We start from the raw sequence: 17,571 nt of genomic DNA on the forward strand, positions 1-17,571 counted from the left end.
CCTTTCTTTCTAAATGATTTTTTTTGTTTGTTTTTTGGGTCACACCCAGCAGTGCTCAGGGGTTACTCCTGGCTCTACGCTCAGAAATCACTCCTGGCAGGCTCAGGGAACCATATGGGATGTCGGGATTTGAACCACCGACCTTCTGCATGTGAGGCAAACGCCTTACCTCCATGCTATCTCTCCGGTCCCTCTTTCTAAATGATTCTAAGAAGTATACATCTGTTTAAACTGCTCAACCTATAACAAATACAAATTATATGAACACTTACTACTGAACTGGAATGTCAAAGCCCTTCCTGAGCACAGGCAATAGCATTGCAGTTGTTCCTGTGTGAGCCTTGAGCACAACAATCAGAATGGCAACCATTGACTGGCACCACAACCACTGCCACAGATGTGACCCTGGTCACTGCAACAAAAACCAGGGGATGGGAGGAGAGTGGGTTATGAGAATTTTGTTTTGTTTGGGGACCACACACAGGGGGCGCTCATGGGTTACTCCTGGCTCTGAGTTCAGAATTTATTCCTAGAAAGCTCGGGGGATCACATGGGATGCCAGGAATCAAAATCAGGGTGGCCACATACAAGGCAAATGCCCTACCCACTGTGCTATCACTTCAGCCCTGAATGAGACAGTTTTACCTAAAATGATTTGAAACAAACAAAAATACATCTGAGAGAGGCTGGAGCCTGAGAGAGGCTGGAGTACAGTGGTTAGGGTACAACCAACCCATATTTAAACCCCAGATTCCCATACGGTCCCCAGAACACTGCCAGTATTGATCCCTGAGCACAGAGCCAAGAATAAGAGTACCGCCAGGTGTGGACCAAACCTTAATCTTCATATTCTCTATTCCATTCATTAGTCTACATTAGCCTATGTATGAGTAACTATTCTCCTAGGAGGCAAGAGTTTCTATTGTACATATTCCACCTAGGTGAATATAGGAGTTTTAGCCTACTAAAGCTGTTTAAGATTCATCAGGTCATCGTTATGTAAGTCTGCACCATTAAGTATTTACCTAGGATTTAGCTTGGTATAGCCATATAAGACCAAAAATACAAACACCGAGATGTAACAAAACCTCTAGTTAGAACAAAAGCTTTGTCAGAAGCCCTTCACTTAAAAAAAAAAAAGAAAAAAGAAAAAAAAAACAGGGCCCGGAGAGATAGCACAGCGGCCGTTTGCCTTGCAAGCAGCCGATCCAAGACCAAAGGTGGTTGGTTCGAATCCCGGTGTCCCATATGGTCCCCCGTGCCTGCCAGGAGCTATTTCTGAGCAGACAGCCAGGAGGAACCCCCGAGCACCGCCGGGTGTGGCCCAAAAACAAAAACAACAACAACAACAACAACAAAAAAAAAAAAAAAAAAAAAAAAAAACAAGAAAAAAGCTCTTTATTATAACCAGTCTCTACAAATCAAAGTAGGGTTGGAGAAGATAGCTAGCACAGTGGGTAAGGAGCTTGCCTTGCACATGGTCAACACAGATTTGATCCCTAGCACCCCCATATGGTCTCTAAGCCTGCCAGGAGTGATCCCTGAGTGCAGACTGAAGTAACCCTTTAGCATTTCTAAAGGGTGTGGCCAAAAAAAAATCATATAAAAAATATTAGGGGCCAGAGGGGCCGGAGTAATAGTATAAAAGCAGGGCGTTTGCCTTGCATACAGAAGGATGGTGGTTCAAATCCCAGTGTTTGCCTTGCACATGGCCGATCCAGGACAGACTTTGGCTCAATCACCATGTCCCATATGGTCCCCCAAGCCAGGAGCAATTTCTGAGCGCATAGCCAGGAGTAACCCCTGGGCATCACAGAATATGGCCCAAAAAGAAAAAGGGGGGGGGCAGAGCAATAGCAGAGGGTAGGGTGTTTGCCTTGCATGGGGGCAACTCAGGTTCAATTCCCGGCATCCTATATGGTCTCTCAGCCTGCCAGGAGTGATTTCAGAGTACAGAGGCATTGAGCCAGGAGTAAATCCCTGTCGGCTGGCTGCCAGGTGTGGCCCAAAAACAAAACAAGAAAAAAATAATTGGGCTGAAGAGATAGCATGGAGGTAGGGCATTTGCCTTGCATGCAGAAGAACAGTGGTTCAAATCCTGGCATCCCATATGGTCCCCCTAGCCTGCTGGGGGCGATTTCTGAGTGTAGAGCCAGGAGTAGCCCCTGAGCGCTGCTGGTGTGACCCAAACAGCACTACAGATAGGGTAAGGATCTGAGCTCAATCCCCAGCATCCCATATGATCCCCTGAGTACCACCAGGTGTTGCCCAAAAACAAACAACAAAAAAACTAAGACTCATGGCCTGAGCGACAGCACTGCGGGTAGGGCTTTTGCCTTGCACATGACTGTTCCAAGGTTCAATTCTCAGCATCCCATATGGTTCCCTGAGCCATTGCCAGAAGTGATTTCTTAGCCAACAGCCTCGAGTAACCCAAGGGTAACCAGGTGGAACAAAACAAAAACAAAAAACAAAACCAAAAAAAAAAAAAGTAAGCCTCAAATTGCTGAACACATATAAACTATAAGGTAGGTGTTAGGAATACAAAGATATTACTCCAATGGCAGTGGCAGAAACAAACAAAAACCATTACATGTAGTTAAATTAATTAGAATTTTAATAAGTCCTACAAAGAGAAGTGCAGAAAATTAACAGTAGTTAGGGGTCCCTAAACTAATCTAGGAAGATCAGGGAAGGTTGTCTGGAGACGTGATATTTGAGTAGGCTTTGCGAAGATGCCTTTTAGGCAGATGTATTAGCTACAGCGTGAACAAAGTACCTTGACTAAACTTATACCTTCAGAGTGGGACTAGAGTGATAACATAGCAGGCTTGCTTTGCACAGGACCACTCAGGGTTAGATCCCCAGCATCTCATATAGTCTGGACCATTGCCAGGAGTAATTCTTGAGTTCAGAGTCAGGAGTTACCTGAGTTTGCTGGGGTATTGCGCCCAAACAACCTTCCAAGAGAGGACAGCCACGGCAGTAAAATAAGGGTTCAGGTACTTGCTTTGTATGCTGCTGATCCTGGTTCAATTCCTGCCATCATAATGGTCCCCTGAACACTAACAGGAATGATCCCTGAGCAAAGAGCCAAAAGTAAGCCCCCAGTAAAGACAAAGAATGAAGCAGAGGGGGAATGGAATCAGTATGGCTATACCACTAAAAAAAAATGAAAGTGCAAAGAAACTATGTTGGAGTCCATAAGTAGACAAAATCAGATTACACCCTAAGTAAAGACTGAAGGCTTTAAAAGGAAAACACATTTTCAGATCAGGGACTAGATTTACACTGCTATATAAAGACAATTCTAGTTGCAGTTAGACTAGATGAAAAAATATTGCTTAGTGTTTTTATATATGTAGTAGAATTATAAAGAAATGCAAGGGAATAGCAAATTCAAGTTGGAGCATCTCTGTGAGGAGCCTACCAAGGAAGAGTAGAGGAGAAAAGATGCAATAACAGAGGGCAATTGAGAAATCATTAACTGCACTGAAAATATTTAATTTAAAAAGTTGTGAGGTAGGCATACAAGTATGTACAACTTGGAATCTCATTCCAGAAAAATGAGTCAAAGGGAATTCCCTAAAAATAGAGCACCAAATTCACTCTATTCTCACATTCCCAAAAGGAAGTTATAACTCAGTTAAGTCACTATAAAATTGGTCAAAACTGTAAAGTTCAACAAGGATGCAGAAAATCACAATGATGTGAAACCTGAATACTGCTCACAGAAATTAGAAAATAAAAATTGGGATTTTTTTAAATTTATTCTAATTTTAGAGGAAAAAAAAAACAAAATCCACCCCTAAACCCTAAAGTTCACTATCTGTGTACATTTTTTTGCTTGCTTTTTTTTTGGGGGGGGGGTTTACACCCGGCAGCACTCTGGGGTTACTCCTGGCTCTACGCTCAGAAGTCGCTCCTGGCAGGCTAGGGGGACCAGATGGGATGCCGGGATTCAAACCAACGTCCTCCTGCATGCAAGGCAAAAGCCCTACCTCCATGCTATCTCTCTGGCTCCTATCTTTGTAATTTTAAGTAATTTCCAGGCGCTAAATATTTTTAGCATGTTAAAAAAAGAAAGCAACTTGAAAATAAAAGTCAAAGTATTCATCTCTCAGTCTTCAGCATTCATTTCAGTACCTAACTACATAAGCACTTGACCAGAAAAAAAAAAGAATAAATTACTGTATCAAAAGACATCAAAACACTTTGTGCTGGTGCTACAGCTATATTATAATACAGCCTCCAAGATAAAGCTTGAAATCTTAAAAATCGAGGGCTCTACTCATTCCACAGGACACTTTTTCCATTGAATTAAAAAGCTATCTACAAAGATGTCATTCTTGTCTCAGGGAAAGAAATCTTTAGGCAACACATTCCACTGGTCTGAAAGATAAACTAAGTGCTCTTAGAGACACTGCAGTGTTTGCGAAGCTGAAGACTACTGGTACTGTGTGCCACAATGTCTAGCCTTTTCTTTGAGAGTTGTAGAAAATAACAATGCTCAAATGTAACAGAATAAGACAGACAATGCATGTGAATAGGTCCACAGTTACACACAAAAATCAACAGTTACAGTAGAATGTTTGAAATCCAATTGTTGGAACTTAGCTGATTAACAGTTTAGAAAGAACTATTTTCTTTTTTATATTTTATCCCCCCACCCCAAAAGAACTATTTTCTATGTCTAAATTTCAGGCTAATCCTATCAGCTAAAAGTCTGTCTTCATGAAATGTGTCAGGCCATGGTACAAATACTATTAATTTGTTAAAGAGATAAAAAGAAGAATGCTGCAGGCACCAGAGTGACAGTACAGAGAGCGACCAAGCTGAGTTCAATCCCCATCACCCCATTTAGTCAGTCCCCTGAGCATCAATCATCAGGAGTGATCCCTGAGTGCAGAATAAGTTCTGAGTAACAAAAGGTATGCCCCCCCGAAATTTAAAAATAATAAAAAAGAACCATACTCTAAATTTTAATGGCGTATATATAAATGTTGTTTTGTTTTGGGGCCACATCTGGTGACGCTCAGAGGTCACTGCTGGCTATGGGTTCAGCAATCGCTCCTGGCTTGGGGACTATATGGGATGCCAGGGATCGAAACTAGGTCCATCCTGGGTCAGCCGCGTGCAAGGCAAATGCCCTACCGCTGTGCTATTGCTCTGGCCCCATAGTGGCATATTTTATATTATCTGATTTCAATAACTGAATTGTATAATTAAGCCCAGTAGATCCATGTTAGATCCCTGCATTCCCACATGGTCCCCAAGCATGCCAGGAGTGATTCCTGAGTGCAGAGCCAGGAGTAACACGTGAGCATGACCAGGTGTGGACCATAAACAAAACAAAACAAAAAAAAGCACAGGTACTTAGTACAATTAGAAAACCAAGTTAAAGCCACACAAGCAGCTAAGGCGTTCCATTCTGTAAAAGGGATGCTTTTCCACAAGTTGAAATGTGATGTGATGTTGAAATGCTTCACAAAAGTGTACGATTTTAAAACAAGCAGCAAATAATATTAAATTCAAATATTAACCTAAATAAATCAGTAAACAATAAATAGTAAACAGTCATAGTAAATTCTCTTTAAGAAAAGTAAAGAGAACCTTCAGATAATTTCCATGTATTCTCTTTGAAATGTCCTTCACCTTTGACATTCCTCGAAAGCAAAGATCTGACAAAAAAAAAATAGACTTATTTACTCATTCTAGTTTTTCACCTTTAACCGTAAGAATCATTTCAAGCTCCTTTAATCCGACCCTTACAGATGACCTAGGAAATGTAAAGCAAGGAGCCACAGGAGAGACCGGGCAGCGTAGTAGAGTGTTTGCCTTGCACATGGCGGACCCGGGTTCAACCACCGACATCCCGTAGGATCCATCGAGCACTGCCAGGAGTGCTCCTGCTGAGCACAGAACCAGGAGTAACCAACCAATTTCTGAGCACCGCCCGGGGTGCTCCCCTACATCCACCCCCAAAAAAAAGGCAAAGCAAAATTTCACTATTTCCAAAAAGAACAAAACAGAATCCACCTAGTGCAGCATTTTCAGCGGGAACCCTAGTACTAAGTCTTTCCCTCCATTCGTGTGTGTGTGTGTGTGTGTGTGTGTGTGTGTGTGTGTGTGTGTAGTGCAGCATTTTCAGCGGGAACCCTAGTACTAAGTCTTTCCCTCCGTGTGTGTGTGTGTGTGTGTGTGCGCGCGCGCGTGCGCGCGCGCGCGTGTTTCAGCATTTTCAGCGGGAACCCTGGTACTAAGTCTTTCCTTCCGTTTCTCTGTGTGTGTGTGTGTGTGCTCGCGCCAGCATTTTCAGCGGGAACCCCGGTCTTTCCCTCCCTGTGTTTTTGTGTGGGTGTGTGGGTGTGTGTTTCAGCATTTTCAGCGGGAACCTTGGTCTTTCCCTCCCTGTGTTGTGTGTGTGTGTGTGTGTGTGTGTGTGTGTGTGTGTGTGTGTGTGTGTGCATGTGCGTGCAACACCGCAGATTAGTTTCAGGAGACGAGAACTCGATCCGAACGAACCGGGCAGCCGCACCCGCACTCGCACTCGGCGGGCGGGCGTGCGGGAGGGCGATAAAGCAGAGGAGGAGGAGAGAGGGAGAGAGGCGCACCGCGGCGGTCCCCGCATCCATCCATCCATGCATCCATCTCACCTGCACACGCACCGGGTGGGCCACCCACCCACCCACCTACCTACCCACACACACACAGACACAGAGACACGCAGGGCGCCGAAGCGCTGCGTCGCGGAGACCACGCGGCCGGCCGTGCCACTACGACGGAGTCGGAAACTCGGCTCCACCTCGACGCTCCGCTCCGCTGCGCTGCGGCGGCATCTCGATGGACCAACCAAGCCCGTCTCCGGGCAAAAAAAGGAAAAGGGAGGAAAAAAATAAATAAATAATAAAATAATAAATAAATAAATCAAAAAACCCATCCAGCCGCAAGACTCCGCGAGGGCAGCTGCAGACACGGACGGACAAACAAGACAGACGGACAGATGGATAGACAGACAGATGGACGGACGGACGGTCGGACGGACAAACAAGACAGATGGACAGATGGACGGACAGACAGACAGGCAGGCAGACGGACGGACGGACGGACGGACAGCCGCTCAGTCAACGCGGGTGCACCCGTGTGCGCTCGGGGGGTGCAAGTCTCCCCCGGGACGCTTCGCCGCAGTGTGGACCACCGTCACCGTCGATCCCCCCCATCCCCGCGGCATCACTGGGTCGGAACCCCAAAGTTGGGGTCGACCCAACCACCACCTCGAAGATGTGTAATTAATTAACTAATTAATGAATGAATGAAAGAACACCTAGCCGAGCCGAGAATTAATTAATTGATTAATTAATGAAAGAACACCGAGCCGAGCCGAGCTGGCGAAGTTTGGCGGGGCAGGAGAAGAGAACCTTCCCCTCCTCTCCCGCAACCTAGCGGGCCGGGCCGGGCCGAGCGTGTGTCGGGTGCGGGGCCCGGCCGCGCCCCCGTCCCGTCCGGTCCCGTCCCGCCGCGTCCCGCCTTCCCGAGCGGGACAAAGAGCAGAAGCGCCTGGAAGCCCTGCGCCCCCCATGGGCCCCCCATCACCGCCACCCCAACCGCCCGAGGGCCGCGACACCCGGGGCTTCTCAGCCGAGCCGGGCCTGGCCGTTCCCGGGGCCGGACAAAGGGGGCGCGGGCGGGAAGGGCAGGGCAGGGCAGGGCCGGGCCGGTCCCCTCGGAGAGGGGCCGAGCGGGGCGCACCCCCTCGAGCCTCGGGCTCCCCTCCGGCTGCAGCCCGGCGCGGCTGCCCACGACTCGGCTCGCCCCGGGGCTCCCCAGGTCGGGTCCCGTCCGTCGCCCCTCACCGAGCGGCGCGTCGCCCCCGCGGAGCCGCCGCCGCCGCCGCCACCGCCGGGCCTCGGCCCGTCCCGCCGGCCGCCGCCTCATGGGCGCCGCGTCGCCATCGCCTTCCTCCTGCCTCCTTCCTTCTCCTCCTTCGCCGCCGCCGCTTCCTCCTCTCCTCAGCCCGGGAAGCCGCAGCCGGAGCCGGAGCCGGAGCCGGAGCCGCTCCCGCCCGCCGTGCCGCGCCGCGCCGTGCCGCGGCCTCTCCCGCTCCCGCCGCCCGGACCGGAGCGGACCGCGGGGCGGCGCCTGCGCAGTGCGCGGCGCGTGGGGGCGGGGGGCGCGCGGGAGCGAGACGAGGGTCGAGGCCCGCGCGGACTTCCGGGCCCGGCTCGCTCGCTGGCGAGCTCAGACCCCGGCAGCGGAGGCAGCCCCCGCCTGCAGCCCGGCCGGGCTCAACTCCGGGACACGCCCTACCTGGCCCGGCCCGGCCCGGCCCGGCCCGGCCTTCCTCAGGGCGGGGGCGCGGTGCAGACACTCGGGGTCCCCCAAGCCGCTCTCGCCGCTTCCCGCCAAGGCCGAGCGTTGCGGAGGCCTCGGTCGCTCGCTGCTCCTGCCCCACTTGGTGGAGTGGAAACTCCACACACACACACACACACACACACGCACACGCACAGCTCTAGCTTCCTTCTCTGGGTTTCTTCGTCGCGCCCCAGAGACTTTCGAGGTCCAAGACTTCACTTGTGGGATCCGCGAGACCCTAATGGGCCATTTCCTCTTAACACCTGGCGGCCCGGCGGGAACCTGTGTTCCCAGGACTTTCCTCCGCCCAGTCCCGCCGCCGCCTCTCTTCTGCAACTGCTCTGGGGACACCTGAAAATTTCCTCTGCGGGCCCCCCTCTACCCCCAGAGAAGGAGTCAGTCGGTGCCAGAATTCAGAGCAGGACTTTGGGGTTTACTTACCGGCTCTGCCCATCTTTGGCTACTGGCCCCTTGGGCTATTCCCAGAAAAAAAGACAAGACGTTTCAGCTTTTTTTTTTTTTTTTTTTTTAATCCCCCTGAGAGAGTGGGATAAGGTCACCTCTGTAAAAGTTCAGGTTCACTAGATGCCCATGCGAGTCTCGAACCCTCTCGTCCCAACATCTAGTGCAAAGTATAAGTAAAGATACAGATCATTGGGCCGGAGAGATAGCACGGAGGCAAGGCATTTGCCTTGCATCCGAAGGATGGTGGTTCGAATCCCGTTAATCCCATAGGGTCCCCCCCCCCCCCCAGCCTGCCAGGAGCAATTTCTGAGCCCGGTGTGACTGAAAAAACAAACAAACAAAAGATACAGATCATTTCGAAGGGGTTGGATAGTACAACAGGTTGCCTTACACATGTGTCAATCCCTGTCACCCTATATGGTCCACTGAAGCAGGAGTGATTTCTGAGCACAGACCCAGGAGTAAGCCCTGAGCTACATCAGGTGTTTTCTTTCTCCCCCCAAAATGTGGAATGAAAGGAATATAAGGATGTTTGGTGGAGCGTCTGAGGCATTTTGGTGGTGGTGAAAGGGGCATCAAAATCAAACACACTGAGGGCTGGAGAGAGAGAGTAAGAACAGAGGGTAGGGTACTTGTGATTGCATGAAGATGACCTGGCTTTAATCTCCAGCTCCAAATATGGTCCCCAGAGCAGGAATAAGCCCGGAGCACTGTCTGTGTATAGCAAAAACAAAAATAAACAAAAAAACAACAACAAAACCATAAAACTCAAACACATGAGCATTATTGTAATATGTGACCAAAACTGTAGTCATTAAATTTAATTACAAAATAATAAAACAGATTGGGGCCAGAGAGATAGTGCATACAAGCAGGTAGGGTGTTTGTCTTACAGGTATGGTCCCCCAAGCACCACCAGGAGGAACTCCTGAGTGCAGAGCCAGGAATAACCCCTGAGCACTGCTGAGTGTACTCCCCCCCCTAAAAAAAAAAAAAAGAAAGAAAAAGAAAAAACTAGGCTCTGTTTCATGATCCCCCTCCTCTACCACTTAGCCTTGTTTTACAGATGGGAAAACTGAGTGAGACCAGAAACCTAGATTCAAGGATCTCAGGTCCAGGCATTGAGGGATGGGAACAAAAGTATCTTCAAACTCAGCTCCCCAAAGCTGGGATGCTGCATCCGGTTCCCAGTGTAAAGCCCTGAACTGGTCAGCCAATGTTGTGCGAAGTAAATGAAGTTTCAACAGTCCCCAGCACAGCCAGCCAGGAAGGAAGCAGCTGGGAAGCCCCCGTTTCAGACAGAGAGCTGAGGCTGGTGTCCAGCCTCTGGCAGGGAACATGGAGCTGACCCAGCACTGTGAGAACCACGGCACTGGCTATTCACAAGGGGCCCAGGCAGGAAAGGATCAAAACCTCATCTGAGAACTTGAGAGTCACCCTGGGGCTCTGTGGTTTGGGAACGGCAGGGTCAATGTGAAGACTGCAGTGTGTCACTCTTTCCATTACACATTTTCCGGGGGCCCCACTTGGCTGGTACTCGGAGCGGATTCTTGGGGTGGGGGTGATGGGAGCAGAGCCCAGAGAGGTGGGAGGAGAGAAAGCTCTCTGCTGGCAACTGGAAGCCCTGCAGGTGCTAATGTTGCTGGGAAGGAGAACGGGTTAGAAAGCACAATTGCTCCTGCTGAATCCCTCAGTTTTTTTTTGGTTTTTTTTTTTTTTTTTTTTTTTTTTTTTTTTTTGGTTTTTGGGCCACACCCGGTGACGCTCAGGGGTTACTCCTGGCTATGCGCTCAGAAGTCACTCCTGGCTTGGGGGACCATGTGGGACGCCGGGGGATCGAACCGCGGTCCGTCCTAGGCCAGCGCAGGCAAGGCAGGCACCTTACCTCCAGCGCCACCGCCCGGCCCCGAATCCCTCAGTTTTTAACCTGGGAAATAGGGTGCTGCTTCTGGGCCCCCAGAGGGAACACAGATGCTTGCCTCACATGCAGCCAGCCTGAGTTTAATCCCTTATACCACATATGATCTCCTGAGCCCCTCCGGGAGTGATCCCTACACGTAGAACCAGAAGTCCTGAGTACCAACCACCAGGTGTGGCCACAAAACCAAATAAACAAGAAAATCAGTGTGCTGTTGTTCCTTGCTACAGGGATTTTGGCTGAAGCAGGACTTAGGGGGTCCAGCGTTTAACTTAAAAAATTGAGAGGGGGGGGCGGCGAGGTGGCGCTAGAGGTAAGGTGTCTGCCTTGCAAGCGCTAGCCAAGGATCAGGACCACGGTTTGATCCCCAGGTGTCCCATGTGGTTCCCCCCAAGTCAGGGGCAATTTCTGAGTGCTTAGCCAGGAATAACCCCTGAGCATCAAATGGGTGTGGCTTGAAAAAACAAAAAAACAGGGCCCGGAGAGATAGCACAGTGGTGTTTGCCTTGCAAGCAGCCAATCCAGGACCAAAGGTGGTTGGTTCGAATCCCGGTGTCCCATGTGGTCCCCCGTGCCTGCCAGGAGCTATTTCTGAGCAGACAGCCAGGAGTAACCCCTGAGTGCCGCCGGGTGTGGCCCAAAAACCAAAAAACAAACAAACAAACAAACAAAATTGAGAGGAATGGGGCTGGAGATATAGCATGGAGTTAAGGTGTTTGCCTTTCATGCAGAAGGATGGTGGTTCGAATCCTAGCATCCCAATATGGTCCCCTGTGCCTGCCAGGGGCAATTTCTGAGTGTAGAGCCAGGAGGAACTCCTGGTCCCCCGAGCCTGCTAGGAACAATTTTTTTTTTCCCGATGCTGTATTACATGGCCACGTGGCCTGCAGAGCCTCAGTACAACACCTGGTACACGGTGGCACTGTCATAGGACCCTGTGAGGATCAGTCAGTCATTCTGAGCCATGTCACAGCACATGATGCCAGTGGACTCTGGCACCTGGAGGCAGGTGTTTCCTGCAGGCATGCTGTGGATGCTGATCAGTCTGTCCATCCCCACACTCATCCATCAGTGGCCTCTTGGGGCAAAGGCAAGGTCCAGGGTGGTGTTCTTCCTGTACCCCACCACCTGCTTCAAGTCCCCGATGTTGGCTGCAGCCACTGCTGCCTGTTGCCCAGACCCAGCAGTGTAAAATCCTCATGGGGATGAGAGGACAGGCCGATTATCTGGGAATCCAACTGGTACTTCTGGGGCTCAGAGGGATTCTGAAGGTCCCAGCACTGTAGGGTGCCCTCCAGGTTTCCTGCCCACACCTGCTGCTCCTTCACCAGCAGCCTGGTGGCTGCCAGGAACAATTTCTGAGCTTAGAGGAATGACCCCTGAGTGTTGCTGGGTTTTAGGTCACACCCGGCAGCACTCAGGGGTTACTCCTGGGTCTATGCTCAGAAATTGCCCCTGGCAGGCACAGGGGACCATATGGGATGCTGGGATTCGAACCACCGTCCTTCTGCATGAAAGGCAAATGCCTTACCTCCATGCTATCTCTCCGGCCCCATAAAAAAAAATTGAGAGGAGCAGAGGGATAGCACAGTGGGTAGGGCATTTGCTTTGCATGTGGCCAACCCCAGTTCAATCCCTGGCATCCCATATGGTCCCCTGAGCCTGTCAGGAGTAATTTCTGAGTGCAGAGCCAGGAGTAACCTGAGTACCACTGGATGTGGCCAAAACCCAAAATTTAAAAACTAAAATTTTTGGTTTCGGGGCCAAAGTCAGTAATGCTAAGATCAAACCCAGGTCTGCCTTGTACAAGGCAAGTGACCTACTCTGTACTCTTTTGGACACAGGAATTCTTTCTTGAATGAAGAATACAAGTAGTGGAGAAAGAGCATTGAGGGATCGGGTGTGAATCTGGTGCCCCAGTTGGTCCTCTAAATACCCACCACTCATTGGTCAGAGCTGGAAGGAGTAGCCCCTGAGCACCTCCAGGTGTGGCTCCCACAAATGATTCATTATCAACATCAGTTGGCTCTTCCAATCACCACTGTCCAAATAATAAATTTTTTTTTTTTTTGGTGGGAGCACACTGGTAGTGCTTGGGGGACCATGTGGTGCTAGGATCCCACATGCAAAGTTTGTGCTCCAGCCTTTGAATCATCTCCTGGACCTCTTAGAATTTTGGGGAAGGACATTTGGACCACTTCTATAGTACCTAAGGACTACTACTGGCTCTGCTTGGAGACGCTCTTAGTGGTGCACTAGACAGTGCTCAGAGGACCATATAGTACTTGGGAAATGAACCAGTTTGGGATGGTATGGAAAGCAGGTGCCCTAACCTCTGTACTATCTCTTGTTCCCTTGAATATTTTAATTTTCAATTTTTTTTTGTTTTGTGGGGCTACACCTGGCAGTACTCAGGGAGTACTCCTGTATCTATCCTTAGAAATTACTCCTAGGCAGGCTCAGAGGACTATATGGGATGCCAGGGAACAAACCCAGGTCAGTACTTGCAAGGCAAGCATACCCAGTTTGCCACACCCAGTCCCAATTTTTATTATTTTTTGGTTTGTTTTGTGGACCACACTTGGTGGTGCTCAGGAGTTACTCCTGGCTCTACATTCAGGAATTACATCTGGCAGGATTGGGACCATATGAGAGCCATGGCTTGAGCCCAGGTTGGCTGCTTGCGAGGCAAGTGCCTTACAAATTGTGTTATTGCTCTGGCCCCCATAGCATCTTTTTAAATGTAAGCAGTCTCCCCAAGGAGATTAGTGGGTCTACCAAAGCACATTTCTAGCCCCAGGTCTGTGGCTCTACTCTTGGAAAAGTCCTTGGACAGTCTACCCTGAACGCACCCTATCTGGTCTGATCTTGGAAGCTAAGCAGGGTCAGGCTTGGTTAATACTTGGATGGGAGACCGCCTGGGAATACCCGGTGCTGTAGGCTAAAAAAAAGAAAAAATCCTTAACTCAGCACCTGTTTTTAAAGTAGTCACATCCTCCTTACCTCAGGCACTGTCTAAAGGAAACTTCTAAATAAGTTTGCTGTTACCAAACTTATACAGCCTATTACTCCCCTTTTCAGAAAAAAAAATTACTTATCACCCCCTGGAAATCACTTCTTTAAGTGATTAAGTGATTAAGCCAACAGGAAACACTCCCAATGGCATCCAGAGCTACTACTGCCCCGGGGTCATTCCAGAACTCTGTTCTGTGTCAGCTCAGCCACATCTGGAAACTTCCACTGCTTCTGCTGTTCCGGTTCCTTCCCTTCGCCCCTCCATCTCGCCTTTGTGACTCCACTAGCCCGTCAGCCTGGGTCTTTCCTGTTCTAAACCCAACTGAGTACATTTTCTGACCTGATTCCTTCCGTATTGTCCCTCGGACACAACCCTGCTGAGCTCAAAGACTGAGAGGCTTGTCCCTCCCTGCACCCCTCTGGCCATTCCGCTCACTCAGACTATATATAGCACAGCTGGGCCTTAGACTCTGGGGTTAGCCTTGACTCCCTGCCCCCAGCACAACCAGGAGCAGAAGAGAGCACTACAGAGCAGTGGCCGAGCCGGGGAAGCTCAAGAAAGAGAGCTGAAGAGGGAGCAGAGAGGATGTATTAAATCCTGGAGCACCCCAAATAGAGTAACTTGCAATCTAGAGTCAGACTCCCCCTTCTCCACACCTTCCAGCTGTGAACACTTCCCATGTGTGCTAAAGGGAAGGGAACAAGGAGCTTGCAGGAGAATTCTAAAAATCATCTTGAAACAAGCCCATAAAGAATTGATGGGAACTTCAAACTGGCCAACTCCACTGAGCAAGGACTGCTGAGAATGTCAAGAATGTATCCCGTCTTGATGTCCTTCCAGAAAAGGTGGCACGTGAGAGGAAGGCAGCCTGTGGCAGACCTCCAGGAACATATCAGAGATCTTTAACATTTATATTAATTTATTTTTGATTTGTTTGCCACACCCAGCAATGTTCAAGGGTTACTCTTGGCTCTGTACTCAGGAATTACTCCTGGAGGTGCTTAGGGAATCATATAGGATGCTGGAGATCTAACCCAGATTGGTCACGAGCAAGGCAAACGCCCTATAGGCTGTGCTACTGCTCATTAAAGCATTTCATTAAAGCATGAAACAAAGAACCTGGCCTATATAAAACTGATTGACTACTGAGGTATCCATCAATAAGCATCATGACCTGTCTAATAATAGTTCCTTGTTTGTCCTTCCTTTCCTGTATTAGTTGCTTTTTATGATCCATCAGGCAGGATGGTTCTGAGACCACCATCTTCCACGTGTGTTAATAAAGACTTGTAGCTAATAAAGTATTTTGTTTGTTTGTTTTAGGGTCACATCCTGCAGGGCTCAGGAGTTACTCTTGGCTCTGTATTCAGAAATCATTCCTGGCAGGCTCGGGGGACCATATGAGACGCTGGGGATTGAACCAAGATCCATCCAGGTCTTTTGAATGCAAGGCAAATGCCCTTCTGATGAGCTATCACTTCGTTCCCTAATAAAGCTTTTTCTACCTGTCAGATTGTCCTTTGAATCACTGACCCCCGAGTGCAAAATAATCAGTTCCTTTGTGTTTGTTTTTGGATCATACTCAGAAGTGTTCAGTGATCCCTCCTGGTGAAATCAGGGGTCCATATCTAGTGCCAAGGATCGAACTCAGATCAGATGTATGCAAGGTAAATATTCTGCTCGCTGTACTATTGCTCAACCCTAGATCCAGCTCTTGCTTGGCAATCAGTCTTAGTTTAGCCAGCACAATTATTTAGTGGGTAGTTGCTATCTCTATTTATGCAGATGGTGATACAGACTCAGAGGTTTAATGGCAGAAGAACAAACATTGGGGCCGGAGAGATAGCATAGAGGTAGGGCATTTGCCTTGCACGCAGGACAGTGGTTTGAATCCCAGCATCCCATATGGTCCCTGAGTCTGCTAGGAGCGATTTCTTTCTCTTTCTTTTTCTTTCTTTCTTCCTTCCTTTTTTTTTTTTTTGTGTGTGTGTGTGTGGTTTTTGTGACACACCCAGCAGTGCTCAGGGGTTATTCCTGACTCCAGGCTCAGAAATTGCTCCTGGCAGGCACGGGGGACCATACGGGACGCCGGGATTCAAACCGATGACCTCCTGCATGAAAGGCAAACGCCTTACCTCCATGTTATCTCTCCGGCCTTCCTTCCTTCCTTCCTTCCTTCCTTCCTTCCTTCCTTCCTTCCTTCCTTCCTTCCTTCCTTCCTTCCTTCCTTCTCTTCTCTTCTCTTCTCTTCTCTTCTCTTCTCTTCTCTTCTCTTCTCTTCTCTTCTCTTCTCTTCTCTTCTCTTCTCTTCTCTTCTCTTCTCTTCTCTTTTCAGTTTTAGTGCTCAGGGGTCACTCCTGGCTCTACGCTCAGAAATCGCTCCTGGCAGGCTTGGGGGACCATATGGGATGCCGGGATTTGAACCACCGTCCTTGTGCATGCAAGGCAAATGCCCTACCTCCATGCTATCTCTCTGGCCCTCCAAATTACAAATTCTATTAAGAAAACCTGATGTGAGGCTGGCACGTTGGTGCTAGAGGTAAGGTGTCTGCCTTGCCAGCGCTAGCCTAGGATGGACTTTGGTTCGATCCCCCGGCCTCCCATATAGTCCCCCAAGCCAGGAGCGACTTCTGAGCTCATAGCCAGGAGTAACCCCTGAGCGTCACTGGGTGTGGCCCAAAAACAAACAAAAAAAAACCTGATGTAGAGGCCGGAGAGATAGCATGGAGTTAGGGTGTTTGCCTTACATGCAGAAGGATGGTGGTTTGAATCCTGGCATTCCATATGGTCCCCTAAGCCTGCCAGGAGCTATTTCTGAGCATAAACCAAACAAACAAACAAACAAACCTGATCTGGAAGAAAATAAAGGTTATTAAACAAATTACTTAGAAGTGTTCAAATTGGGGCCGGGAAGGTGGCGCTAGAGATAAGGTGTCTGCCTTGTAAGCGCTACCAAGGAACGGACCGCGGTTCGATCCCCCGGCGTCCCATATGGTCCCCCCAAGCCAGGGGCGATTTCTGAGCACATAGCCAGGAGTAACCCCTGAGCATCAAACGGGTGTGGCCCAAAAACCAAAAAAAAAAAAAGGGGCCGGGTAGGTGGCGCTGGAGGTAAGGTGTCTGCCTTGCAAGCGCTAGCCAAGGAAGGACCGCGGTTCGATCCCCCCGGCGTCCCATATGGTTCCCCCAAGCCAGGGGCGATTTCTGAGCACATAGCCAGGAGTAACCCCTGAGCATCAAACGGGTGTGGCCCAAAAACCAAAAAAAAAAAAAAAAAAAAAAAAAAAAAAAAAAAAAAAAAAGAAGTGTTCAAATTGGGGCCGGGCGGTGGCGCTAGAGGTAAGGTGCCTGCCTTGCCTGTGCTAGCCTTGGACGGACCGCGGTTCGATCCCCCGGCGTCCCATATGGTCCCCCAAGCCAGGAGCAACTTCTGAGCGCATAGCCAGGAGTAACCCCTGAGCGTTACCGGGTGTGGCCCAAAAACCAAAAAAAAAAAAAGTGTTCAAATTGAAACTAATACTGTTTTTTGTCCATCACCATTATTATTAGTATTATTATTATCATTTTGCTTTTAGGACACACAGGTGATGCTCTGGGGTTACTTTTAGCTCTGCACTCAGGAATCACTCTTGGTGGTGCTCAAGGGGCCTATGGGATGCTGAGGCTTGAACCTGGGATGCCTGCATGCAAGCCAAGGATCTAATCTGTTCTATCATTTTGGCCCCAAAACTCTTAAAAGACTTGATATATTAGAGCCAGAGAGATAGCACAGCTGTAGGGCGTTTGTCTTGTAACCAATTCAGGACAGACAGTGGTTTGA

At 49.2% G+C, this 17,571-nt stretch overlaps 1 protein-coding gene and 1 pseudogene across 1 annotated transcript in view; both read left to right on the forward strand.

Annotated features, from left to right (window-relative positions):
• The window catches only part of LOC126000972 (translation initiation factor IF-2-like), a 26,094-nt gene extending 17,387 nt beyond the window's left edge, over positions 1-8,707 (forward strand). Inside the window, exons 2-4 of the mRNA XM_049768162.1 lie at positions 6,715-6,860; positions 7,444-8,455; positions 8,547-8,707. Of these exons, the coding sequence (XP_049624119.1) occupies positions 6,715-6,860; positions 7,444-8,455; positions 8,547-8,707 (1,319 nt within the window). The remainder of the gene's footprint in view (positions 1-6,714; positions 6,861-7,443; positions 8,456-8,546) is intronic.
• Positions 8,708-13,559: 4,852 nt separating this feature from the next.
• Positions 13,560-13,678, forward strand: LOC125995577 (uncharacterized; annotated as a pseudogene).
• Positions 13,679-17,571: the final 3,893 nt, after the last annotated feature.

The sequence above is a fragment of the Suncus etruscus genome, chromosome 1, assembly GCF_024139225.1.
Source record: "Suncus etruscus isolate mSunEtr1 chromosome 1, mSunEtr1.pri.cur, whole genome shotgun sequence".
In the NCBI taxonomy this organism is placed as follows: domain Eukaryota; kingdom Metazoa; phylum Chordata; class Mammalia; order Eulipotyphla; family Soricidae; genus Suncus; species Suncus etruscus.